At 42.6% G+C, this 27,073-nt stretch overlaps 1 protein-coding gene and 1 pseudogene across 3 annotated transcripts in view; both read right to left on the minus strand.

Moving 5' to 3' along the window:
• Positions 1-27,073, minus strand: part of ANAPC5 (anaphase promoting complex subunit 5) — a 46,212-nt gene that overhangs the window by 683 nt on the left and 18,456 nt on the right. For 2 of the 3 annotated variants that reach the window (XM_059139445.1, XM_059139447.1), the window contains 10 exons: positions 26,395-26,585; positions 22,122-22,203; positions 21,402-21,491; positions 14,691-14,872; positions 13,260-13,395; positions 9,266-9,340; positions 6,069-6,190; positions 5,523-5,630; positions 5,292-5,439; positions 670-832 (listed from right to left, as the gene is read on the minus strand). In XM_059139445.1, coding sequence (XP_058995428.1) covers positions 670-832; positions 5,292-5,439; positions 5,523-5,630; positions 6,069-6,190; positions 9,266-9,340; positions 13,260-13,395; positions 14,691-14,872; positions 21,402-21,491; positions 22,122-22,203; positions 26,395-26,585 — 1,297 coding nt within the window. The remainder of the gene's footprint in view (positions 1-669; positions 833-5,291; positions 5,440-5,522; positions 5,631-6,068; positions 6,191-9,265; positions 9,341-13,259; positions 13,396-14,690; positions 14,873-21,401; positions 21,492-22,121; positions 22,204-26,394; positions 26,586-27,073) is intronic. The other variant, XM_059139446.1, reaches the window with a different exon arrangement.
• Positions 17,825-20,269, minus strand: LOC131811193 (heat shock cognate 71 kDa protein-like; annotated as a pseudogene).

Below are 27,073 nucleotides of genomic sequence, written 5' to 3' on the forward strand. Positions count from 1 at the left end.
CAGCTCAAGTCATGATCTCAGGGTCCTGGGATCAAGCCCCGCATCGGGCACTCTGCTCAGCGGGAAGCCTGCTTCCTCCTCTCTCTGCCTGCCTCTCTGCCTGTTTGTGATCTCTGTCTGTCAAATAAATAAATAAAATCTTAAAAAAAAAACAAAAAAACTGGGCGCCTGGGTGGCTCAGTGGGTTAAACTGCTGCCTTCGGCTCAGGTCATGATCTCAGGGTCCCAGGATCGAGTCCCGCGTCGGGCTCTCTGCTCGGCAGGGAGCCTGCTTCCTCCTCTCTCTCTCTGCCTGCCTCTCTGCCTACTTGTGATCTCTCTCTGTCAAATAAATAAATAAAATCTTTAAAAAAAAAAAAAAACTTAACATCTACTTTTATTGATTTAACATGTACCAAATAGTTTTGTAATTCTACTCTTCAAGAAGAAAAAAAAAATACACTAGGGTGAGGTTTTTAAAAAGGTCTTTGGTTAAAATAATGATTTCACTTGCCCTTAAATTTCATGCCAAGCAAACATGGCAAAGTACTTTAAATACAGCATGAAATTTTAACATATATTTGAGAACTTAAATACTGTCCCAAATTTAATGTCTTTCTTCTTCTGGATCCTAAATTTAATTTTTTTCCCACATTGGTATTGCCTAGCAATCTCTGAGTGGCTCCCTACCTTCTGCTTTCTTCGGTGGATCATAAGAAGCTGCTGAAGCCACCTGGCACTTGGCCACCAAGAACATGGCACGGCCTTTGTCCAGCACTGCCCCGTCAGCCAGGATGGGCTCAATGGCCATGTGGAGAAGACTTAAGGCCTGTTCTGGGATTCCAAGAATGAGCTGAAAAAGAAATACTGTGGTACTGTACAAATCCACATCCACTGCCCATGACAGAAAAGGCTTCATTTCTGGCTCTTCTCTCCTGAAGGGCCATGTCTAGCTTATGCTCTCCTTGACATGTACTACATTTAATATGCACCACACTCCTAGAAAACAATGTGAGTCAATCTGATTTGATATTATGATGGCTCCAGGAGGTAGAAGTTATTCACACTATAGAAAGGTTTTTGCCTTTACAAAAAAGATTCAGAATCAATATCTAGATTGGTGATTCCAAAGAGTCAGAACATCATTCTTGCTGTGTAAGAATCATTCAAAGAAGGGGAACCATTAAGAAAATAACTCAAAAGTATATAGTAAAATAAAACAAGAAACATCCATTTAATACAAAAGAAAAAGTGATGGAGGAACTGATGAACAAAAAAGACGTAAGACGTATAGAAAAAAAAGAACAAAACAGAAGTCTTTCAAATCCATAATTACATTAAATATAAATGAATTAAATTATTCAATTACATGGCAGAGATCAGCACAATAGATTTGAAAAAAACATGATCCAACTATATGCTATCTACAAGGATACTCTGGTTAAAGACACAAATAGGCTGAAAGTAAAAAGACAAAGAAAAGATATTCCATGCAAACAGTAACCAAAAGAGAGCTGGAATGACTATTCTTATATCAGATAAAATAGACTTTAAATCAAAAACTGTTACAAAAGGGGCACCTGGGTGGCTCAACTGGTTAAGCATCTGACTCTTGGTTTTGGCTCAGGTCATGATCTCACAGTTGCAGGATCAAGCCCCACATTGGGCTCCATGCTCAGTGCAGAGTCTGTTTCAGATTCTTTCTCTGTCCCCCTCTACCCATCCCTGCTTATGCCCTTGCACTCTCTCTAAAATAAATAAATGAAATCTTAAGAAAAAAAAAAAACTGTTACAAAGCTAAAAGACATTACACACTGATAATGAGTCAATTTATCAATAAGATACAATTATAACCACATATATACCAAACAATGGAACCCCAAAATATATAAAGCAAAAAATGATAGAACTGAAGGAAAAATTAGTTTAACAATAATAGTTCCAGTACTCCACTTTCACTAAGGGAGAGAACAACCAGACAGAAGATCAGCATTCAGTCGTTAAGCATCTGCCTTTGGCTCAGGTCATGATCCCAGGGTCCTAGGATCAAGCATCAGGTTCCCTGACTGCCCCCCCCTCTCCCACTCCCCCTGCTTGTGCTCCCTCTCTCGCTGTGTCTCCCTCTATCAAAAAAATAAATAAAATCTTTTTAAAAGAATAGAATAAAGGGGGGTAGAAAACACAATCTACTCAATTGAAAAAAAAAAAAAAACAGGGACACCTGGGTGACTCGGTTAAATCTGCCTTTGGTTCAGGTCATAATCCTGGAAAACCTGCTTCTCCCTCTGCATGCCTTTCCCCGTTTGTGCGCACGCGCGCTCTCTCTCTAACAAAGAAATAAATAAAATCTTAAAAAAAAAAAAAAGAGAGAGAGAGAGAGAGACAAAAAACATTTCACAAAAACCCAACACCATTCAGGAGTAGAAGGGAACTTCCTCAACCTAATTCTGATGCACCAGTGAAAAACCCACAGCTAACACCATGTTTAACAAAGAAAGACTGAAATCATCCCCCTAAAATCAGGAGCAAAAACAGGATGTAAACCCTTGCCACTTCTATTCAGCACTGATCTGGAAGTTCTGCACAGGGCAATTAGGCAAGAACAAGAAATGAAATTGGAATGAAAGTAACACTCTGTATTTGCAGATGAGCTGATCTTATATATAGAAAACTCTAAGGAATTCTTAAAAACCTATAACAGGTATTAAACAAGTTCAGCAAAGTTGCAGGATACAAGATCAATATACATTAGCAATAAAAGATCCAAACATGAAATTAAATTTTTAAAAGTTTTAAAAAATACTTTATTTATTTATTCAACACAAGGAAGGAGCAAAGGGAGAGGAACAAGCCGACTCCGCGCTGAGCACAGAGCCCAACGAAGGGCCCAGTTCCCAGACCTCAAAATCATTACCTGGGCCGAAACCAAGAGTCAAACACTTAACCAGCTGAGACACCCAGGCCCTATGAAATTAGTTTTCTAAATTCCATTTATGATAGCATCAAAAAGGATAAAATACTTAGGAGTAAGTTTAACTAAGAAATTCTAAGAACTGTGCACTGAAAATTAGAGGACACTGTTAAAGAAATTATAGAAGATCTAAATAAAAGATATCCTGTGAAGGGACTGGAAGACTTAATATTGTGAAGATGGCAACACTCTCCAAATGCATCTACAGATTTAACGAAATCTTTATCAAAATTCCAAATGCCATTTTTGCTGAAATGGACAAGTTATTCTAAAATTCATAGGGAACTGCAAAGGAACAACAATAGCTAAAATAATTTTGAAAAAGAACAAAGTTGGAGGCCTCTTACTTCTTGATTTGATTAACTTTAAAGAGAGAGAGAGAAAGCATGAGAGGGAGGTGGGGAGGGAAGGGAAAGTCTCAATGCAGGGCTCGATCTCACAACTCTAAGATCACCCCCTGAACAGAAACCAACTGCACCATCCACAAGCCCCTCTTACTTTCTGATTTTAAATTTAATACAAAGGTCAGTAATCAAAACAGTACAGGCATAAGGACAGAATATAGAACAATGGAACAGAATTGCGAATGCAGAAATAAACTCAATGTCCATGATCAATATTTTTGACAAGGTACCAAGACCATTCAATGGGAAAAGAACAGCCTTTTCAACAAGTGGTGCTAGGACACAGCGTTTCCGTAGTGTAGTGGTTATCACGTTCGCCTCACAAGTGGTGCTAGGACATGGGGATATCCGTATGTGAAAGAATAAAGCTGGACTCCTCCTCATACCATATATAAAAATTAACTCAAAATGGATCAAAGACCTAAATGTAAGACCTAAGACTATTAAGATCCTTAGAAGGAAATATAGGTATAAATCTTCATGAACTTGGATTAAGCAACAGTTTCTTAAGTAGAATACCAAAAGCATAAGCTACAAAAGAAAAAAAGGATGAAATGGATTTCATAGAAATTAAAAACCTCAGTGCATCAAAGGTCATGATCAAGAAAGGGAAAAGATGGGGCGCCTGGGTTAAGGCCTCTGCCTCCGGCTCAGGTCATGATCCCAGAGTCCTGGGATCCCTGCTCAGCACGGAGCCTGCTTCTCCCTATCCCACTCCCCCTGCTTGTCCTCAATCTCTGTCAAATAAATAAATAAAATCTTTAAAAAAAGAAAAAAGAGGGACGCCTGGGTGGCTCAGTTGGTTAAGCAGCTGCCTTTGGCTCAGGTCATGATCCCAGCGTCCTGGGATCGAGTCCCACATCGGGCTCCTTGCTCAGCAGGGAGCCTGCTTCTCCCTCTGCCTCTGCCTGCCATTCTGTCTGCCTGTGCTCGCTCTCTCCCTCTCTCTCTGATAAATAAATAAAAAATCTTTAAAAAAAAAAAAAAAAAAGAAAAGAAAAAAGAAAAAAATCACTAGAGAAGCTGAAAAGGAAAACAGATTTCTGTGCTCCTTCCATACAGATACTGACTGCATGCGTCTGCGGCAAGGCCAAATGCATAGATATTTTAAAAATCTTCCCAATTGATTTTAATGCATAGTTTGGGGAATCTCTGCTTTAGTATATGTGCTACCGAAGTGAGCATGGGAATCTCTGCTTTATTAAATGCCTCTAGCGCCAGTGAGTTCAAAATGCATGCACTCACTAAATATTTATTAAAATCCTGGGCGCCTGGGTGGCTCAGTGGGTTAAGCCTCTGCCTTCAGTTCAGGTCGTGGTCTCAGGGTCCTGGGATTGAGCCCCACATTGGGCTCTCTGCTCAGCGCGAGCCCGCTTCCTCCTCTCTATCTGCCTCTCTGCCTACTTGTGATCTCTGTCAGATAAATAAAATCTTTAAAAACAAAACAAAACAAAAAAACCTACTATGTGCACGTTTTACTGTGTACCGGAAGACACAGCAGGGAGAAAACAAAGGCCCTTTTCTCACAGCCTTTACATTCCTCAGGGGGAGATAAAAAATAAACATAAAATACAATTTGATTTCCAAAAGCTTTCAATGAACACACAACTTCCTCACTTCTTTATCCCCTTATTAACCAAGCATAGCTCTGGGCCAGCTAAATCATTCATATGATACAAGTGTCCTCAAAGAAGAGGTGCACCCCCTTTCTTAAATACACAGCTCGGCACCGCCAGTGCGGCTGGGAGGGGTCAGCTTGCCATGGAGTTCGCAGCTTCAGACTCCCATGGAGGGTTTGACAATGAGACTCCATTCCCAGACTTCAATATTAAGAAGAAGTCAAAGCTCATTACTATCCTTTCTAAAACGAAAAAGTAGTAACAGACTCACCAGTTCTTGAGCACAAATATGTGCTGTAAAAACAGAGATCAGCTTACCTGAGCAAAAGCCAAGTTCAGCACCGTTTCTGAGGCCAAGTACTGTAACCGGTACTCCTTGGAGAGGGCCAGAGCCTGCAGGAGCATGGGCAGCGCGATGGTGGGGGAGGAAGATCGCCAGTACAGCTCTGCCACAGACAGCAGGACGCTGCCCGCAAAGAGGAAGACACGGGATGAGAACGGCCGACACAAAGGACCACCTACAGCAGAGGCTCAAGAGCTCTCCCTTACCTGATCACCATTTCTGTGTTCCTGATTTTCTGACAATGAATCAACAATTTTTGTAAAAGCTTGTGCGCCTCTGACATTTGGTTCTGAGCTTGTAGTACAATTGCTTTCCTGACACAGAAACAAAATAAACACAAATGGTGACGCTGATGTTTTGCAGTCGCGCCCCCTCAGTCTCTATTTCCTCAATTAGACTGTGAACCTCCCAGGGGGAAGAACTGTGCCTGATACAATTTTTGTGAAAAAAGGAAAAAAAGTGTGTGTGTGTGTGTAAGCACATGTGTATACACCTACCCCCCCACACACTTACAAGAACACAAAAGTCTGAAGTTGTCTGTATCATCATGCTAGTGATTATCTTGGGGTGAAACTTATTTTGTCCATTTTACTCATCTGTATTTTCTAATTTCCCAGAACAAATTGGTAATAAATACGTTAAGAAGTCTTTTCCTAAACTAAAGTTAATAAATTAATTTTAGTTAAACAAATAAGAATAAAGGCATTTGAGAATTACTTCATCCTGGGGTTGGAGTTTTCAAAGTCTCTTACCTGTATACGCCCTCTATGCTATTAAGAGCTGTGATTCCTGTAACAAGTGAATCGGCCAAATGGTATTTGCCATCATTCATTGCTCTGTCAAATTGTATCTTTTGATCACACAGCATCCATAACTAATAAGAAAAAAAAATTTAAGAACAAAATGGCAAGTGTTCACCTCATTATTCAACAAAAATATAAAAATATTTCAGCTTGCTTATTAGCAAATACCCTTACAATTCATACACATTTTTTTTTTTTTTAAAGATTTTATTTATTTATTTGACAGAGAGAAATCACAAGTAGATGGAGAGGCAGGCAGAGAGAGAGAGGGAAGCAGGCTCTCCGCTGAGCAGAGAGCCCGATGCGGGACTCGATCCCAGGACTCCGAGATCATGACCTGAGCCGAAGGCAGCGGCTTAACCCACTGAGCCACCCAGGCGCCCCCATACACATTTTTTTGAGACTTAAAAAAATTTTTATAAATATTACAAGGGTGTGAAAAAGCATGAATAATAAAAACCACGTCTGCCAATCACCAACTTCATCAAATCACAACAATTTTGCTTTATTTGCCTCAGACAGTACCACGCACTACTGAAGTTCTTTGCAAATTCCATTTCCCTTTCTTTGTCCAAAGTAACTGATTTAATGTTTACAACTCCCATTCATGTTTTTCTACTTTTACAGCATATATTCTTACCCTTAATATATAGTATGATCTTGTATGATTTTTTCCAATTAAAAATTAGAAGGATTTGGGGCACCTGGGTGGCTCAGTGGGTTAAAGCCTCGCCCTTCAGCTCAGGTCATGATCCCAGGGTGCTGGGATCAAGCCCCTCATTGGGCTCTCTGCTCCACGGGGAGCCTGCTTCCTCCTCTCTCTGCCTACTTGTGATCTTTGTCTGTCAAATAAATAAATAAAATCTTAAAAAAAAAAAAAAAATTAGGGACGCTTGGGTGGCTCAGTTGGTTAAGCGGCTGCCTTCAGCTCAGGTCATGATCCCGGTGTCCCGGGATCGAGTCCCACATCGGGCTCCATGCTCAGCAGGGAGCCTGCTTCTCCCTCTGCCTCTGCCTGCCACTCTGTCTGTCTGTGCTCGCTCTCTCTCTCTCTGACAAATAAATAAAAATAAATTAAAAAAAAAATTAGAAGGATTTGTGATTTCCAAGCTTTTGAGAAAGTTAAGTCAATGCAATCCAACAGAATGTTAATGAATTTACAAGGGGCGCCTGGGTGGCTCAGATGGTTAAGCGACTGCCTTTGGCTCAAGTCATCATCCCGGGGTTCTGGGATCGAGTCTCACATCGGGCTCCCCCTGCTCTGTGGGGAGCCTGCTTCTCCCTCTCCCTCTGCCTGCTGCTCCCCTTGCTTGTGCTTTCTTTCCCTCTGTCAAATAAATAAATAAAATCCTCAAAAAATTAATTAGTTAATTAATTAATTTACAACAAGTCAAAGTAATTTTGTTACATAAATGAACCATTTATTATAGGCTAGCAGTGTTTTAAATGGTAGAGCTTCTACCCAGTTTCACTTTTAATTCCTTCAGAAGTGGTGCTGTAGGTCCAGGCCACCGCCCCCCGCCCCGCCCCAGGATGTGGTTTTCATGTAGGAACCTCAGTGTCAGATCCCCAAAGTTGAGTTTTTTCATCTTGATTTTGCCACCGAAGGAGCAAGTGTACTTGGGGTGCTGGCTTATTTCAGTCCTGTTCACCATTTTCCTGAAGGAGGCACCCTAACGGGTCTGGTATTTACAGATGATTCCAGCCTTCTTGGTGCATTTAGCCCTGTCACCACAAATAGGTCTAAGCCCAGAGAGCAATCTTGTACATTTTAAATTCTGTATAAAGTAAATACTGTCCTACCGTATGTATCCTTTGACAACGTTTTTCTGGGACTTACACGTGTTTATACAAGTAGCTCTAGTTTACCCTTTGCCCTGATGAATAGTTTCCAATTACACGAATAAGCGACAACTTATCTATTCTCTGTTGTTGAGTATTTAGGTAGGAGCAACTTTTCACGCTTCTGAGCAAGGCTGTAACCAACATTCTCATACATCTCCCCTGGGGAGAGAGTTGATCTCAGGTCTACAGTAAGCAGTGGGAACGGGGTCGTAGGACATACGTCCCTTCATTGTAATGTCCTGCCCATTTGTTCTCCCCTCCCAGAAGCATGTGGCCCCTTGTCCTCACCAACAGTTGGCGCTGTCAGGTGTTTTACCATTGGCCAATCTGATGGGTATGCAATACTTCATTATTGTTTTCACTTGTATTTCCCTGATTGCCAGTCAGGAAGAGCATCTTGTTATATATCTACCGGCCATATGTTTTTTCTGTGAACTGTGAATTAATTTGTCATTAAAAACAAAAACAAAAACAAAAAAAAACAGCTAGGACTATAACCAAAAGTGTTCCGTCGCATTAGCACTGCCACAGAACCACACTTCTTTCCTCCCACATCATCCGCTTTCCCCTATCTTCTCTTTTGTTTGTGTGCCTCCTTTGCAGCTGGGTACTCTGAGTTCAGATCACAGCCTGCTGAAAGCAGCAATGAGACCCCAGCACATTTCACACGCAGATGGGCACCCACAGCCTATCCAACAGCCCCTGGGAGTGGCAGCCTCAGGGACCAGCAGTAGGAGATTCCCAGGCCATGGTCTGCTATGGTTTCAAATTCTCGAATCCATTGCTGACTAAACTTGGTAACGGAAAGAAGAAAGGACCGGTTTAACAGCTTTCTCAGCCCCATTAGAGACAGGTATCAGTGCACTAAGGAACAGGGGGCCTGGGAGTGCTTTAAAAAATTAAATCCCCTCTGGGGACAACATTTTTCCAAAAGGTCATTTAATCCTGGGAGGAAAAGATTAGAGTTGCCAAGTAAGGGACACAACACCAAACTGTCCGTGGACATGGGCAATCTATACAGTTAGAGATATAAGGAATACTAGCTAAAGCCATAAAGACAGGGAAAAAAAGTTCCCTAAATAAATCTTTAAACCTTTTATCAGAGTTTATTTCTCTGCCCTCTTGAACACAGCTTAGAGATTCTGGTATGTGCCTATGTTCCCCTCAGTGCACAGAGGACACAAGAAAGGAACCAAGACACAAGAAACTGAGTAGATACCCTAAAATATTCTGCTTTGACAACAATACAGTAAAAACAGTCCTTCGGAAATAAATCCAACGCCATGCGAAAGGCAGATTACCTGGGCATGCTGACTATTAGGCGGGAATCGTTCCTTCAAGTGCTTTAACACTTCCGAAGCCGCAGCGAAACAGCCCTAAGCAGAAACACGTGATCTGGTGAGCACACCTGGGTAGAAACCGCACCTGCTACCCCATTCACAGGCTGTTACTGTGATTCACCTTTTCATGATGCTGCACCCAGGAAGGTGCGAGCCACAGACTCCCACACATCGAGGGGTCTTGTTTTTAGGTTCTAGCATATTTTATTTGTTCATTAAAATTTTTTTTGAATTACACATGTAATGCATGTTCACTCTAGGAAAAAAACTTCAAAATAAATAAGAAAAATAACCTCCTAGTGTGGGATAGTTTGGTTGTTTCTAATTTCATCCATTTCAAGAATGCAACATTGAATATCTCGGTGCATATAGCTTTACACTGTCCACCTGTCCAGTCATTTCCTCAGGATAAGACCTCTGAAGTAAAACTGGCTGGTCAAATGCTGGCATTCCAAAGCCCTCTGATATAAATTACTAAATTACCCTCCAGAAATGTGCTAAGAACTTTCACACCAGCTCTCTATGCCTTTCTCCCACCACAAACTTAAGGATTGCCTATATGACAGGTGAAACTAGTATTAATTTGAATTTCTTTGTATTTTATTCGTACTTCTTTGTACTTTCTATTGTATTTGTACTTCTTTGTATTGTATTTGTATTTGTATTGTATTGTATTGAATTTCATTGTATTAATTTGAATTTCTTTAATGACTAGATTGAAAATTCTTTCATGTATTTGGGTCATTTGAGTTTTTTTTTTTTTTAAAGATTTTATTTATTTTTCTTGACAAAGATCACAAGTAGGCAGAGAGGCAGAGAAAGCGAGAGAGGGAGAGAGAGAGGGAAGCAGGCTCACCGCCGAGCAGAGAGCCCGATGCGGGGCTCGATCCCAGGACCCTGAGATCATGACCTGAGCCGAAGGCAGAGGCTTAACCCACTGAGCCACCCAGGTGCCCCTCATTTGAGTTTTTTAAGTGAATACATGTTCATTCATACCTTTTTTTATACCCTTATGTCATTGGAATGTTTCTTGACTCCAAAAGCTTTTCAATGTGTCCCAGTCCTTTGATTAGGTGAAATGTCTTCCATCTATATGGAAGTTCAATTAGATTGCAAGTGAACTTTTATTTGAAGTGAAGTGGAAATTACAATGAATTGTAATAAAAGGTCAATAATCTTTTTATTCTTACGATTTTTAAATGACCAATCTTGCCAATTATTTTCATGACTGCCATGGTGAGTTGGGCATGTGGATGGAGATGGGTCGTGTCAAACCTTATAGGCCAAGGAGAGAGATACACACTGCATCCCCCCATTCCTACTGTGACCTGCGCCTCCTGAGGCCGGGAGAGGAATGATACCAGATGGTCTAGAATTACACAAAAAGAACAAGGGGGCTGGCTGTCTTGGTTCTCCCTCTGGGTTTCAGGAGGAAGGTCAGAAACAGCAATTCAGAACTTAAAACTTCTTTGTAGGTTCGCTCATGCCCCAGTCACTGCCACATCAAAATGCAGCACCCAGTTTATTTGGAGATCAATTTCAGAACACAAACCGAAGCACTCACAAAGGAAATAAAGGAGCAAGTGGAGATACATGATAAAGCTGCCTTCTCCACCACGGGTCACGCTTAATTTTCCAGGGGTCTATCTAACCTGCACAATTAAAAATGTGACAATCAACAGCCTTGTGGTATAGCTACTCGCTGATGTTCTAGCACTAGAAAGGTCTTACGGAGGCAGGTTGAGGAAAGGGGTTAAGGGACTAAATTGAAACAGAGAGGCCACTGGCTATCTCCTAGCAGTGCAATTCTTTTTCTTCTCTCTTTTTTTAAAGATTTTATTTATTTATTTGACAGACAGAGGTCGCAAGTAAGCAGAGCAGCAGGCAGATAGAGGGAAGCAGGCTCCCTACAGAGCAGAGAGCCCGATGCGGGGCTCGATCCCAGAACCCCGAGATCATGACCCGAGCGGAAGGCAGAGGCTCAACCCACTGAGCCACCCAGGTGCCCCAGCAGTACAATTCTTAGGGGTTCCCAACATATCCCGGCCACTGGAGCCAGGCAATGATGGCGTCAGCAGCATCTTCACATAAGCCAGGGATAGAAGGGAGATGAAGACGGAAATACTAATCCAAATCCAAACAGCAGGAAAAATCTCCCAAGAAACATCACAGAACTCTAATAACTGGCCTCAGAGAAAGTTTCAAGGCTTGAGCATTGAGCCACGACCGAGATTTTTGTAAAGCAGTTTTTCAGTCCAGCAGGAAAAAAAAATATTATTTCTACCCTACATAACTCAAACTGAGCTTGAAAGGAAGTTATCCGGTTTAAGGCTGGGGTCAGTGGGGAGAATTTCACTTTAAAAAACCGTATGGGGAGGGGCGCCTGGGTGGCTCAGTGGGTTAAGCCGCTGCCTTCGGCTCAGGTCATGATCTCAGGGTCCTGGGATCGAGTCCCGAGTCGGGCTCTCTGCTCGGCAGGGAGCCTGCTTCCTCCTCTCTCTCTGCCTGCCTCTCTGCCTACTTGTGATCTCTGTCTGTCAGGTAAATAAATAAAATCTTAAAAAAAAAAAAAAAACGTATGGGGAAATTTAAATTGGGTGAATTGTATCGCATGTGAATTTTATCTCAATGAAGTTGTTGGGGAGAAAGAAGTCACACAAGGCTCACACCAAATAACTAACTGAAGGTTCACTGACTCATCCATTACCAAATGTTCCACTTAAGCACAGTAACAGGAAAGCAGAAGAGGAGATGTCAGAGGTTCCATTAAGAGGGGGAAAAAAACCAAGAAAGTGATGAACGTGCAGATTCCTCAGGGAAAGCAAAGAGCTGGCCGTTTGCCGCTGGCTGCTGCTCTGACGTCAGGAAGCGTGGGCAATGCCTCCCAGGTGCAGGAAGAGGGCAGCTGATGAAGATGCGTGTGGGACCCAGCCAGACCCCATCCATCCCCTTTGTCTCCACAGATGCCTAAAGGACTGTCAAATGCTAAAATACATTTAGTGGAAGGAAGTCTTTAGAGACTTCTGGAAGGGGTCGACGCCATCCAACAACCTTTAGGCTGCAGATTAGGGAATACTGACTGCCGGTGCCTGGGTGGCTCGTTCTGTTGAATGTCTGCCTTTGGCTCGGGTCATGGTCTCAGGGTCCTGGGATTGAGTCCCACATTAGGCTCCCTGCTCATCAGAGATCCTGCTTCTCCCTCTCCCTCTGCCTGCCTCTCCCCCTGCTTCTGCTCTCTCTCTCACTTTCTGGCAAATAAATAAATAAAATCTTTAAAAAAAAAATGATACAACCTAACAATAATCTAACAGTAAGGGAGAGCAGAGAGAAGTGGAGAAAAGATATATGATCAGGAAATGCACTTATAGCCAAGGCAGTGTTTAGTGAGACAGAGGGTAAGCTTGGGTAAGAGGCTTCTCTTTCATGAAAGAAGACATTTTAGAGCATTAGAGCAAAGGAGAGAGAAAGCCTAGAGCAGCATGAGAGACCCTTTAATCAATCCCCTAAAAAGAGAACCATGTGAAATGACTTGGGCTATAAGTCAAGGTTACATCCAATTCCCACTGTCTCTTTTTGCAGTCAATCAGACTTGTGCTGTACACTTAACATTAACTGGTATGGCCTTCCCATCTCCTATAAACATACCTAGCTCAAATCCTGAAATTTCAAAGACTCTTTTATATTCCATGTGCATGGAAATAGCTGATATCTTATTTCCTTTGCAAAGAGATGATAGCTGATATCTTATTTCCTTTGCAAAGAGATGCAAAGTTCAACAACTGTGTAGACTCCACACCCCATTCATTTCCACCGAAGGGATCTCACCCTTTTAGCGCCCCCTGCATCCAACCAGGCCTGACCCAGACACATCCAGTGCTTTTCTCAAGGAGCAGAGGGGAGAGGTGAGGGGAGCCTCCATCGCTCCCGGAGCGCGCAGGCCCAGCCACCCACCTACCTGCTCTGCGTGCAACTCTGCAAGATGGCAGAGGGCGACAGCAAATGACTCCGTGTTGTTCTGCTGCACACCCGCATTCACAGACTCCAGGCTGTTCATGCTCAGCAACATCTGGGCTTGCTGCAGGGCCATGGTGCTGGGTGGGGAGACAGACAGGAGCTCCCTTCAGTCAAGAGACCCAGGCGCCCCCCAGCCACACCCCACAACTCTGTTGAGTGGAAAGGGAAGGACAGAAGTCTGTCTGCAGGCTCTGGCTTAGCGGGAGTGGCGGCCTCCCACTGCTGGCTCTCCCGCCCTCAGCACCAGGAAAGCAGAAATGCACCCTCCATGTGTAGCCCCAAAGGAAACACGGGGTGGTTATGGCACAACTGGGAGTTCCAAGCTCCAGACCCCCTGACTGCCTCTAATTCCCCTGTGGTCACAAGTGTGTTAATCGGTTTTCACGGATAAATTCAGACCTGATGCCATCCTGGCACCAGCTGCTCTGGCAATGTACGCAGCGGCCAGTGTCTGCAGCTGTCTCAGAGCGCATCCTGCCAAAAAATGATCTCGAGTATACACAAACAAGACTGGTCAAGTAGGCACTTCCTTTCATTATTGAGTTCCTAGAAATAGACTGTCTAGGTAGAAGGCGGGGTAGGGACAGGCTCCAGGATTAAAAACCTAGTTCAGAAAGGTAGTTCCAAGCTAAAGGAGGCCAAATGGAAAATTAAACTTGAGGCCGGAGATGCTCCAGAAAACATACCTCGGCTAACAGGGAAGCGAAACCCGAGTGACTGTGGCCCTGCCTGCCGGGGACAGGAAGAGAGAGTCCGGTCTCAGATCACAGGGGCAGAGCACTTGGAGTCAAAGGACCTGAGTGTGAGTCTTGGCTCTGCCATTTGCTACTGACGTCTGTGATCTTGGGCAGATCAGATGTGTGAACCTTGGTTTTCACACCCTGGAATGGAGCCCACCCACCAGTCACCTCACAGGGCAGCTGGGAGGCGCAGATAAGAATGAGCACAGTAAAGAACTTGACAAAGTATGGGGCGCCTGGGTGGCTCAGTGGGTTAAAGCCTCTGCCTTCAGCTCAGGTCATGGTCCCAGGGTTCTGGGATTGAGTCCCGCATCGGGCTCTCTGCTCAGCGGGGAGCCTGCTTCCTCCTCTCTCTCTGCCTGCCTCTCTGCCCACTTGTGATCTCTGCCTGTCGAGTAAATAAATAAAATCTTTAAAAAAAAAAAAAAAAAAAAGAACTTTACAAAGTCTGTGCAAAGTACAAAAATGTTTTAAAACTATAAGAATTTTCTTTAATCCCCTGCACGAACAACTTTCATCAAAGGGGAAAATGACTTATCTGTTTGGCCTTTCAGAGAATCAGTTTGCTAGCTTCTGCTCACCTCTGGAAGGATTCCTGCCCCATGGCCCTGAAAGTTGGCTTGAAGACCCACCTGCGGCCATAGAGTCTCCAGATGGCTGTTTTCTGTGCAATGCTGATATCGATGAGCTCTGACAGGCTGTGTTTCCAGTGTAGGAGGTCAGAGTCCTTTAGGGCATCCATCAGTTTGTTTGCTGTCTTCCCAGCAAAAGCCCTCTGCTGAACTAGGGACTGTATTCCCAGGGAGGCGAGGTACTAAGGGAAGAGACATACCCCATGACTCCTCAAGGTATAAACTACATGACACAATTGTTCACTTTTTTGAAATCTGGCATATTTCACATTTCAGCACATGCAAACTAACAGCATTATTTAAAAAGAAATTGCTATATCCTGACCCTAACCCATATGAAATGTATTCCTGAAAACCTGGGGCTGGAATAGAGGCAGGCGGTATGCTGAGAAGAACCAGGGCTTTGACATAAAATGGGCCTGGACTTAAACACACTCTCTGCCACTTACATTGTGAGTCAAGGCCGGTTAGCTTCCTAACCAAGCCTCAGCTTCTTCATCTGTAAAATGGGCGGAAACTCTATCATCAAAGAATTATTGTAAGAATTAAAATAAAATAGTATTTGGGGGGACGCCTGGGTGGCTCAGTTGGTTAAGCAGCTGCCTTTGGCTCAGGTCATGATCCCAGCGTCCTGGGATCGAGTCCCACATCGGGCTCCTTGCTCCGCACGGAGCCTGCTTCTCCCTCTGACTCTGCCTTCCACTCTGTCTGCCTGTGCTTGCTCTCGCTCGCTCTCTCTCTGACAAATAAATAAAAAAAATCTTAAAAAAAAAAAAAATAGTATTTGGGGCACCTCTGTGGCTCCGTGTGTTAAGCATCTGTCTTCAGCTCAGGTCATGATCTCAAGAGTTCTAGGATGGAGCCCGTGTGGGGCTCTGCTCGGTGAGGAGCCTGCTTCTCCCTCTCCCTCTGCCCCTCCCCCAGCTCATCCAAGTGAGCCCTCTCAAATAAATAAATAAAGTCTTAAATAAATAAATAAATAAATAAATACAAAACAAAACAGTATGTGTCAAACAGTGTTGGACACATTATGGAGGAGGAGTTGTGGGGCTTTTTGAGATTTTATTTATTTATTTGTCAGAGAGAGAGAGCACAAGCAAAGGAAGCAGTAGGCAGAGGGAGAGCGAGAAGCAGGCTCCCTGCTGAGCAAGGAGCCCCACTTGGGGCTGGATCCCAGGACCTGGGGATGATGACGTGAGCCGAAAGCAGACTTTTTTTTTTTTTTTTTTTTTTTTAAAGATTTTATTTATTTATTTGACAGAGAGAGATCACAAGTAGGCAGAGAGGCAGGCAGAGAGAGAGAGAGGAGGAAGCAGGCTCCCTGCTGAGCAGAGAGCCCGATGCGGGACTCGATCCCAGGACTCTGAGATCATGACCTGAGCCGAAGGAAGCGGCTCAACCCACTGAGCCACCCAGGCACCCGAAAGCAGACGTTTAATGGACTGAGCCATCCACTCGCCCCCAGAGTAGAATATTTTTTATTTCCCTTTTTAATTTTTTTTTATTATAAACGGTTTTTTTCCCCCCAAAGATTTTATTTATTTATTTATTTGCCAGACAGAGATCACAAGTAGACAGAGAAGCAGGCAGAGAGAGAGGAGGAAGCAGGCTACCTGCTGAGCAGATAGCCCGATGCAGGGCTCGATCCCAGGACCCTGGGATCATGACCTGAGCCAAAGGCAGAGGCTTAACCTACTGAGCTACCCAGGCGCCCCTCCCTTTTTAATTTTTTTAAGATTTTATTTATTTGACAGAGGGAAAGAACACAAACAGGGGGAGCAGCAGGCGGTGAGAGAGGGAGGAAGCAGGCTCCTTGCTGAACAGAGAGCCCCACACAGGGCTCGATCCCAGGACCCTGGGATCATGACCTGAGCCGAAGGCAGATGCTTAACCAACTGAGGAACCCAGGTGCCCCATAAGCTGAGTCTTTAAAGTTGTGCTTTCACCTTTGAAAACTGTATCAGAAGTTAATGAAAAAGTAAGTATGCTCATAATAGTCATCCTTTAAAAATCTTCCTACTTCAGGGGCGCCTGGCTGGCTCAGCTGGTACATGTGACTCTTGATCCCGGGGTTGTAAAGTTAGAGCCCTACAATGGGTGTAGAGATTACTTAAAAATAAAATCATGGGGCACCTGGGTGAGAGAGAGAGAGTGAGGGAGTGCGCAAGCAGATCACAGTCAAATCAAGATCCCTGCTCAGCGGGAGCCTGCTTTTCCCTCTCCCTCTGCTTGTGTACTCACTCTCATGCTCTCAAACACACAGACAAAATCTTAAAAAAAAAAAAAAAAAAAAAAGAGCCCGCTTAGGGGCACCTGGGTGACTCAGTCCGTTAAGTGTCTGATTCTTGGTTTCAGCTCAGGATGTGATCTCAGGGTCATGAGATCTGAGCCCTGTATCAGGATCTACACTCAGTAGGGAGTCTGCTGGAAGATTCTCTCTCCCTCTCTCTCTGCCCCTCCCCCTAGTAAAATAAATAAATAAATCATTTAAAAAAAAGTCAGCTTAAATCCAAAACAAAAATTGTACTTAAAAAGTCTATCATTTATTTTAAGGGGCAACTTACTTTTGTCCTTATAATCAATTCTGTACATGTAAGTTTCCTTTCTCAAAAATGAATCAAATGGACAGTTTACAGATTTAAAAAGCATATAAAACGTGTCAACTGTACCTCAATTTTTTTTTAAGTAGGCACCTCACCCAGCATGGAGCCCAACATGGGGCTTGAACTCACAACCCTGAGAGATCAAGACCTGAGCCGAGATCAAGAGTCAGATGCTAAACTGAGCCACCAGGCGCCCCTTCCATTTTTTTTTTTTTTTTTTTTTTAAAGATTTTATTTTTATTTGACAGAGAGAGATCACAAGTAGACAGAGAGACAGGCAGAGAGAGAGAGAGAGAGAGAGAAGCAGGCTCCCTGCTGAGCAAAGAGCCCAATGCGGGACTCGATCCCAGGACCCTGAGATCATGACCTGAGCTGAAGGCAGCGGCTTAATCCACTGAGCCACCCAGGCGCCCCACCCCTTCCATTTTTAAAAAGCAAATACAATAGGTTATAACACATAGTACTTTCAGTTTTCTGGATCTTGCTGCAAACTTTATGAGACAGAATGCTTAAGGAATCCCACTGCCTATGATGCAGTTTTTTAGAAGATTTTTTTTTTTTTGCCAATTTTAAATACAGTTTTATTTAAGACATTGCATTTTCCACTTAACAATACAGTGCTTATAAAGTGCAATGTTTATTTCCTTTCCCTGTGCACATATTCCATATTCAAGTATCAAGAATGCCCATTTTTTTTGCTATAGCAACTCAACATTACAACTGCCATGGAATTTGCTACAAATTTGGGTCCTTTGAATATTGTATGTGGAACAATGCTCAACCTATTTATTCTCGGATTGGTTTAGTCAACCTCTTCAATGGTGGGCCCAGAGGAGGCACCACCAGAGGGAGGAGCTCCACCACCAGGGAAGCCTCCAGGCATTCCTCCTGGCATGCCCCCTGCACTCTGGTACAGCTTGGTGATGATGGGGTTGCAGACTTTCTCCAACTCTTTCTGCTGGTGTTCAAATTCTTCCTTCTCTGCAGTCTGGTTCTTACCAAGCCAGTTGATGATTTCATTGCACTTGTCAAGAATCTTCTGTTTGTCTTCATCATTTATCTTGCCCTGAAGTTTTTCATCTTCAACAGTTGCTTTCATGTTGAATGCGTAAGACTCAAGTGAATTCTTGGAAGACACCTTGTCCCGCTGTTTCTCATCTTCAGCTTTGTACTTCTCAGCTTCCTGGACTATGCGCTCAATATCTTCCTTGCTCAAGCAGGCCTTGTCATTAGTGATGGTAATCTTGTTCTCTTTTCCTGTGCTCTTATCCATGGCAGAGACATTGAGGAGACCATAACATCAATATCGAAAGTGACCTCAAGGGCGCCTGGGTGGCTCGGTTGGTTGGGCGACTGCCTTCGGCTCGGGTCATGATCCTGGAGTCCTGGGATCGAGTCCCACATCGGACTCCCTGCTCAGCAGGGAGTCTGCTTCTCCCGCTGATCTCTCTCCTCTCATGCTCGCTCTCTCTCTCCCTCAAATAAATAAATAAAATCATTTTAAAAAAAAAAAAAAAAAAAAGAAAGTGACCTCAATCTGAGGGACACCACGAGGAGCAGGAGGTTTGCCTGTGAGTTCAAACTTTCCAAGTAGACTGTTGTCCTTGGTCATGGCACGCTCACCTTCATACACCTGAATAAGCACACCAGGTTGGTTGTCGGAGTAGGTAGTGAAGGTCTGTGTCTGTTTGGTAGGAATGGTAGTATTACGCTTGATAAGAACAGTCATGACTCCTCCAGCAGTTTCAATGCCAAGAGAAAGTGGAGTGACATCCAACAGCAGCAAATCTTGAACATTTTCAGATTTGTCTCCAGAAAGGATGGCTGCCTGGACAGCTGCACCATAAGCAAGAGCTTCATGAGGGTTGATGCTCTTATTCAGTTCTTTTCCATTGAAGAAATCTTAGAGAAGTTTCTGAATCTTGGGGATACGGGTAGAACCACCCACCAGAACAATATCATGGATCTGAGACTTGTCTAACTTGGCATCCCGAAGAGCTTTCTCTACAGGGTCCAGGGTGCCACGGAACAGGTCAGCATTTAATTCTTCAAACCGGGCACAAGTGATAGAGGTATAGAAGTCGATTCCTTCATACAGAGAATCAATCTCAATACTGGCCTGGGTGCTGGAAGAAAGTGTACGCTTAGCACGTTCACAAGCAGTACAGAGACAACGAACTGCCCTCTTGTTTTCACTGATATCTTTCTTATGTTTGCGCTTGAACTCTGCAATAAAATGGTTGACCATTCGGTTGTCAAAGTCTTCTCCACCTAAGTGGGTGTCTCTAGCTGTGGACTTAACCTCAAAGATCCCATCTTCAATAGTAAGGATTGACACATCAAAAGTGCCACCTCCTAAGTCAAAGATCAGTACATTCCTTTCAGCTCCAACTTTTTTGTCTAAGCCATAAGCAATAGCAGCAGCAGTTGGCTCATTGATGATTTGAAGTACATTGAGAACAGCAATAGTTCCAGCATTTTTGGTAGCCTGACGCTGAGAATCATTGAAGTACGCAGGTACTGTGACAACTGCATTGGTAACGGTCTTCCCAAGATAAGCCTCTGCGATTTCCTTCATTTTCGTCGAAACCATAGAAGACACCTCTTCTGGATAAAAGCTTTTTGTCTCTCCCTTGTATTCTACTTGGACCTTGGGCCTGCCAGCATCATTCACCACCATGAAAGGTCAATGCTTCATATTAGACTGGACAACAGCATCATCAAATCTCTGTCCAATCAGGCGTTTGGCATCAAAAACTGTGTTGGTGGGGTTCATTGCAACTTGGTTCTTCGCAGCATCACCGATCAATCGTTCAATGTCCGTGAAGGCGACATAACTTGGGGTGGTCCAGTTTCCCTGATCATTGGCAATTATTTCCACTTTCCCGTGCTGGAAGACACCCACGCAGGAGTAGGTGGTGCCAAGATCAATGCCAACTGCAGGTCCCTTAGAAGATGGGATAGCAATCCAAAGATCTAGCCCCTGTCTTCTGCTGAGAAGAAGACAGCAATCCAAAGATCTAGCCCCGCGTTCAATGAGCTAGAAGATGTTTTTGAGACAGAATACAGTTCTGACAGCAACAGTAATCTATACTCTGACAGTCATTACTACTACATATGTAACAACTGACCCCTTTCACTGCCCCTCAGTATTTGTCACCAAGGACTATAATGCAGGTCCTTCTCTGTCACTTAAATTAAGAAAAGACAAATGTACCTGTGAGGTTTACTGGTTCCTGGCTTTGTTCACTTTTAAAACCAGATTAGCAAACTGGTTCTGTAAAGGGCCAGGTAGTAAATAATTTAGGTTTTGAAGGCCACATTTGGTCTCTGTCACACTTTCTTCTTTGTTGGCTTTTTCCCCCAACTATTTAAAAATGTAAAACCCATTCATAGCTTGAGGGCCATATATAAGCAGGCAGCAAGCCAGATTTGGCCCATGGGCTTTGAAGTCTGCCAATCCCTGGTTTAAAAATAATCTTTTCCTGGGGCGCCCAGGTGGCTCATTCATTAAATGTCTCCCTTGGGCTTAGGTCATGATCCCAGGGTCTTGGGATCGAGCCCCACATCAGGGTCCCTGCTGGGTGGGAAGCTTGATTCTCCCTCTCCCGCTCCCCCTGCTTGTGTTCCCTCTCTCACTGTCTCTTTGTCAAATAAATAGATAAAATCTTTGAGAAAAAAAAAAAAAAAGCCTTTCTTGAAATTTTTCTAAGTAAATATGTGGAAGTCAATGTTGATCAATAAACTAAACAAGGATCTCATAGAATTGGTCAATGGAATAGATGTTAAGATAAAGAAAGCAGGGGTGCCTGGGTGGCTCAGGCCTTCAGCTCAGGTCATGATCCCAGGGTCCTGGGATTGAGCCCCACATCGGGCTCTCTGCTTCACGGGGAGCCTGCTTCCTCTTCTTCCTCTGCCTGCCTCTCTGCCTACTTGTGATCTCTCTGTCAAATAAATAAATTAAAAAAAAAAAAAAAAGATAAAGGGAGCAGTGAGAAACCTATTAGACAGAATTTAGTGGTTTGACTAACAGTTAAGGTCATATGAAACTACCAAGTATGAAACCACACCATTTATTTAAATAATCTCACAGGAAGATGAGCCTTACCGGTAACCCAAAATGTACTGCCTTCTTCACAGAGTGTTCTAGCAGGACATAGCTATCAGATCTCTTCTGCCCCAGCACATAAAGCCAGCTCTGGTAAGAGAAATCATCAAAGTATATTCTAACAATGATAACGGTTAACATTCTATTGAAATATCAGCATGGCTATAAGAACGATTTAACAAGGGACAAGATAAAACCTCTAAACTACTCTTTCACGAAGTATGAACCTAAATGAAAACCACTGAACACATTAAAACTCAGACTAAGCTAAACCGTCATTGATTTTCACCTCTGACAGCAATAGTGGCAAGTGTTCCGTAAAAAAACCATGAAGCTCCCACATGGCCTTTAATTGAGAAATCGAGATTCTCAGGGAATGTTCAATTAATTCCATGTTCTCCTTGTGCTTGGTGTTCATGCTTTCACAGGACAATGTCTCCTCCAGCTACCAGGTGTCGCATACACCTTTTTGTTAATACCAAAGTTTAAGGTGGTAGCTTTGGATTAAAATTTTAGATAAGAAATGCCTCCCAAAGCAAAACAGAGATCATGGATTAAGAAAGATAATAACGATAGGTTGCCTTTTCTGAATTCTGCTAATTAGTTTCCCTTCACTGCTTAAGGGCCTTCCAACTGCAAAACAACCCAATTCAAATGACGCCATTCAAAGGCCAACTCAATCCACAGGCAGAACTCCCGAGACAGGAGGGGGCGGCTCACCAAGCAATGCTGGAGACACACATGATCGTTGGACTCCTGGGCAATCCTAATGGCCTCCTGCAGGGCGAGCTCTGCCTGCTGACTAGAGAAAGACCAAACGTTAACAACTCATTAACAATCATAAACATGTCCAAGCAATGTAACAGCAAGGCATCTGTACAGTAATTCATCTGAATAGAAGCCTCTGGGTTGGAAGTTGTAACGCAGAGCTTATTCCGCTTATTCTGTCAGAGGCACTTCCCTCCCCCAGCAGCAAGAAACATTCATAGTAGAGACACAGAACAGGTCCTTTCTAAGGTAGATTTCTACTACAAAGGGCAAGAAGGAATGGCTTTTCTTCCCCCCGCCCTTTTTTTTAAAGATTTTATTTATTTATTTGAGAGAGAGAGAGAGCATGAGAGGGGAGAAGTCAGAAGAAGCAGACTCCCTGCCGAGCAGGGAGTCCAATGTGAGACTCCATCCTAGGACTCTGAGATCATGACCTAAGCCGAAGGCAGTTGCCCAACCAACTGAGCCACCCAGGTGCCCAGGAATGGCTTTTTTTTTTTTTTTAAAGATTTTATTTATTTATTTGACAGAGAAATAGATCACAAGTAGGCAGAGAGACAGGCAGAGAGAGGGAAGCAGGCTCCCTGCTGAGCAGAGAGCCCGATGCGGGGCTCGATCCCAGGCCCCTGAGATCGTGACCTGAGCCGAAGGCAGAGGCTTAACCCACTGAGCCACGAAGGTGCCCTGAGGAATGGCTTTTCTTGATCTCTAAGAGTATTGTAATTGTCTACCCCTAGGAGGAGGGGCCAGGATAGGATACAACATTTCACTTTTCACTGCACTCCCTTCCCCATTATGTGAATTTTTTCTTTCTTACTTTGGTAATTTTTCAAAACCAGTTTTAAAAAGTATTTTGAGGATATTCACTTCTGAGATTCTTTTTCTGTTGACATGGCTCCACTCCATCTAAGATGTCTCCCTTAATCTCAGATTCTGTGGAAATTTAGCCAACTATCCTTGGCCCCACTGAGCTCTCACCTCTGAAAACACCCACAGAAATACTATCTGTAACCCACATTGCAGTTCTTAATTAAATACTACTGTGTATCACTTTCTATTTATTTAATCTGTGTTAATTTTATTTCTTGAGATAGCTTATAAGCCCAGAGAGAGTGAGCTCTTAAATTTTGGGTTTCCTAGTGGCAAGTCACAGAAAAGAAGTTCTATAAATGCAGGGCTATGGAAGATCTCAAAATCAAATCAGAAATTCTATGGGTATTACTTATTTTGGAAGAATTTACATAAGGAATTTTCTTTAAAATTAGCATAAGCCTCACACAACCCATTTTAACTGGGGAGAAATGGATTGTTCCTTAATAACCACTGATTTGAATAGAGGTCAGAAACAGGGGCACCTGGGTGGCTCAGTCATTAAGACTCTGTCTTCCCACCTTTGGCTCAAGTCATGATCCCAGGGTCCTGGGATCAAGCCCCACATGGGGCACCCAGCTCAGCGGGAGGCCTGCTTCTCCTTCTCCCACTCCCCCTGCTTGTGTGCCCTCCCTGTCTCTCTGTCAAATAAATAAATAAAATCTTTTTAAAATTAAAAAAAATAAATAAACAGGTCAGATACATCTTTACCTATTTTACATTTCTTTTAAATTCCTTTCATTGTTGAGATGCAATAGGACATAATCTACTTGAGGACATGAAGCATATCATCACCCACAGGCCCTCAATAAATATCAGTTGATTTAACTTTACTCAATATCTGAAGATCAAATAAATAATGTTAAGTTAAAAAAAAAAAGAGGGGCACCTGGGTGGCTCAGTGGGTTAAGGCCTCTGCCTTCGGCTCAGGTCATGGTCCCAGGGTCCTGAGATCGAGCCCCGCACATCAGGCTCTCAGCTCGGCAGGGAGCCTGCTTCCCTCTCTCTCTCTCTGCCTGTCTCTCTGCCTACTTGCGATCTCTGCCTGTCAAATAAATAAATAAACTCTTAAAAAAAAAAAATATATATATATATATATAGCTTCAGCTTTAAAAAAAAAAAAAAGAAAGAAAGTCTTTTGACTGTATAGACAGTATGCTAAAACTAAAAAGGGATTACTAAGGGATTACTTTTCCCAGGGAGGAAGAATAGTTAGATCTACCAAATGGTAGATTCCCAGATAGATTAAGACTGCTTTAAATCTCTATTCAAATATGAAGTTAGTAGAGGCTAGGGAGGGCTGACCTGCTACCTTATCATGGACGGAGTGATCTGTGCATATATTTGGAGGGGTATCTCTTATTAAAACAACAGCACTCCCCAACCCTATTCTCATCTATCACCTTTGTGTATTATGTTTAGTGTTTTTTTATCATCTACCTCCCCACCATAAATTCCATGACAACAGAGTGTTTTTCCCTTTTTTTTGCCTCCTGTACCTTCAGCGCCTAACACTCTAACACAATACCCAGTACATAGCAGATGCTCAGTAAACAGCTATAATGACTTCCAAGAAATCTTCACAAGCCTAAAAGCTAAGTGACAAAGTTTTACACAGGCCACAGCTCCAGGACTAGAATCAAAGAAGCTAATGTAGTACATTAATTAGCAATTAACTTGAAGCAGTTAGTTGTCTCTCCTATTGTAAATATATAAATTCTGTACACCAACAGACTATTTGTATCTAGAAGGCTGAATACAAATTTCCAAACCCTAGCAGAAGCTGTTTTGAACACAGAAATCAGTTAAAAGTAAATACTACAAATGATATTGCTGTTTATTATGTGAACATAAAAAAGCAGAAGTTTCCGATTAAGAGGCTGTTATAGTTGGGCAGACAAAAAGAAGTTGATCAAAAGATAACATGGATTCTCATAAAACCATGTACTTTAGAGTAGACTCGAACCTTTCTGAGTCCAACTATCAATCTGATGCTTGAATTCCCTTTCTGACATCTGGTCTAGGCTTGAGCACCTCGACGACCCTTCCTCACAGGTTCCATGTGGGACCAACTTCCTTACCACGGGCAAAGCACAGCCCTTCCCTTGTATTCCCCGCTTTTATTCTCGAGGAATTGCACCCTTGGTCATCTAAGTTTTCTTCACAGGACCTTTTATGACATAAACATGCCAAACACGTGCTTGGCTAAATCATGTTCTCTCTAGGTTCACCATTCTCATATCCTTCCCAAACAGTTTTCCATGACAATGTCTTGGAATGCCTACAAGGAGACTGCCCCCCACACCAGCTCCAGCCTATGTCCCTTTGAAAATGTGACGATCAGAAATAGAATTTCTGACCTAAAAAGCAATGCGTAGAAGTCTCAATTCTTGAACTTTGGACATTATTATTTCCATTAACACACCCTACAATCTCTATTCAAAAATGCCTGTAGCAGAGACCACATTTCTCTCAAAGGAGAAAAAGCCGTGGGGGCGGGGGAGAACCCTTTTAATTAATAATAATTAATAATTAAATCAAATCATTATCTAATTTAATTATTAATTATTAAATTAAATTTAATTATTAATTATTATTAATTAAAAACCAACAATTATTATTATTAAAATAACATTAAATTTAATATTAATATTAATTGTAATATTTAATATTAAAATAATTATTGTTAAATATTATTAAAAATAATATTACATTTAATATTGATGTTAATTTTAATATTTAATAATATTAAAATAATATTAATATTATTAAAAATAATAATTATTATTTAATTTAATTAATAAATAATTCACTACCTTTTCAACCTTATTCACATTACTTCATTGTTTCCAAAATACCCTCCATGTCTTTATCCACATAACTCTATTTACTAATTAATAATTGGGAAATCTTATTATTTTTATTCATTAAAATCATAAGCATATCTTAGCAATGGGTAAGCTAGCATCACCCCACTGAACTGCCTGAATTCTATCCAAAAGCACAAACATGTGGCTTTTAGCAAGCTGTATAGAGTTTTAGCCAGTAAAAGTATTACTTCCTTTTGGCTTTTTGAAAAACTGAAAATAGCTTTTGTACCTCAATATTACCTCCGAAAAATCCTTTTGGGAATCTCTGGCCTAATGACCTAATTTCCTTTTAACTCAATGGCTGTTCTTAGAAGTAAGGAAGAGGCGGTGCAGAAGACAGTAATGCTCAACAGTGACACTAGGGGGCAGACTGCTTAAGCAGAAGATCTTTGTCACCTTCTGTCCAGGGAAAGTGCTTCCCTCTCTGGAAGTTAACGTTTGAGAATCTCTTGGGTGTCTGCGGGGACTAAAACCTGCGGACTCACTAGTGACCGAATCGGCAGTGCAGGGCGGCCAGGTTCAGTGCGGCGTATCTCAGGCTCCGGCCGTAGCCCTCCTCCCCGTTACTTTTGCTTTCGGCCCCAGTGAGAATCAGGCGATCGAAATAATGAAGGAGGCTGTGTGTGGAGCTGAACACGTCTTGGACCCGGAGGTTGTTTAAGTAGCTGAGATAGTGCTGAAACAAGAAACAATGCACGTATTTTAAACGTTCGGCTTCCTCCCGCGTGAGGCTAATTCAGAGCGTCCCACTGGCTGCAAACACCGGTGTACCCCCAGCCCTCCTAGCAAGACGGCTTAGCCTAACCTTGCCCCACAGGCAGCATAAAACAAGTTCAAGATACAGTGGTTTGTTTCCTCCTTAGGGAGCCCCCAAATGAAAAATGGGCACCCCATTAGGACTCGCATCAGAGTTTTATCGTAAATATACGTCCACTATGCCACCGCTTATATTAGGTGATGGGGTTGGGGGACTCACTGAGCTCAGGCATTGAGAAATATTGTGAGCTCAAATTAAAAAGATTTTAATTCCTGAGTTCACATAAAAATTACAAAATTAATTTCTGTAAATGTCCAAGTCATAACACAGTGAGTCTTTAACTAGTATACTAAGTTAATTATCTTACAATTATTTTGACACTATGTTCATTTTGTTTGATTCACTGA

Source organism: Mustela lutreola, chromosome 11 (genome assembly GCF_030435805.1).
Source record: "Mustela lutreola isolate mMusLut2 chromosome 11, mMusLut2.pri, whole genome shotgun sequence".
NCBI classification, from domain to species: domain Eukaryota; kingdom Metazoa; phylum Chordata; class Mammalia; order Carnivora; family Mustelidae; genus Mustela; species Mustela lutreola.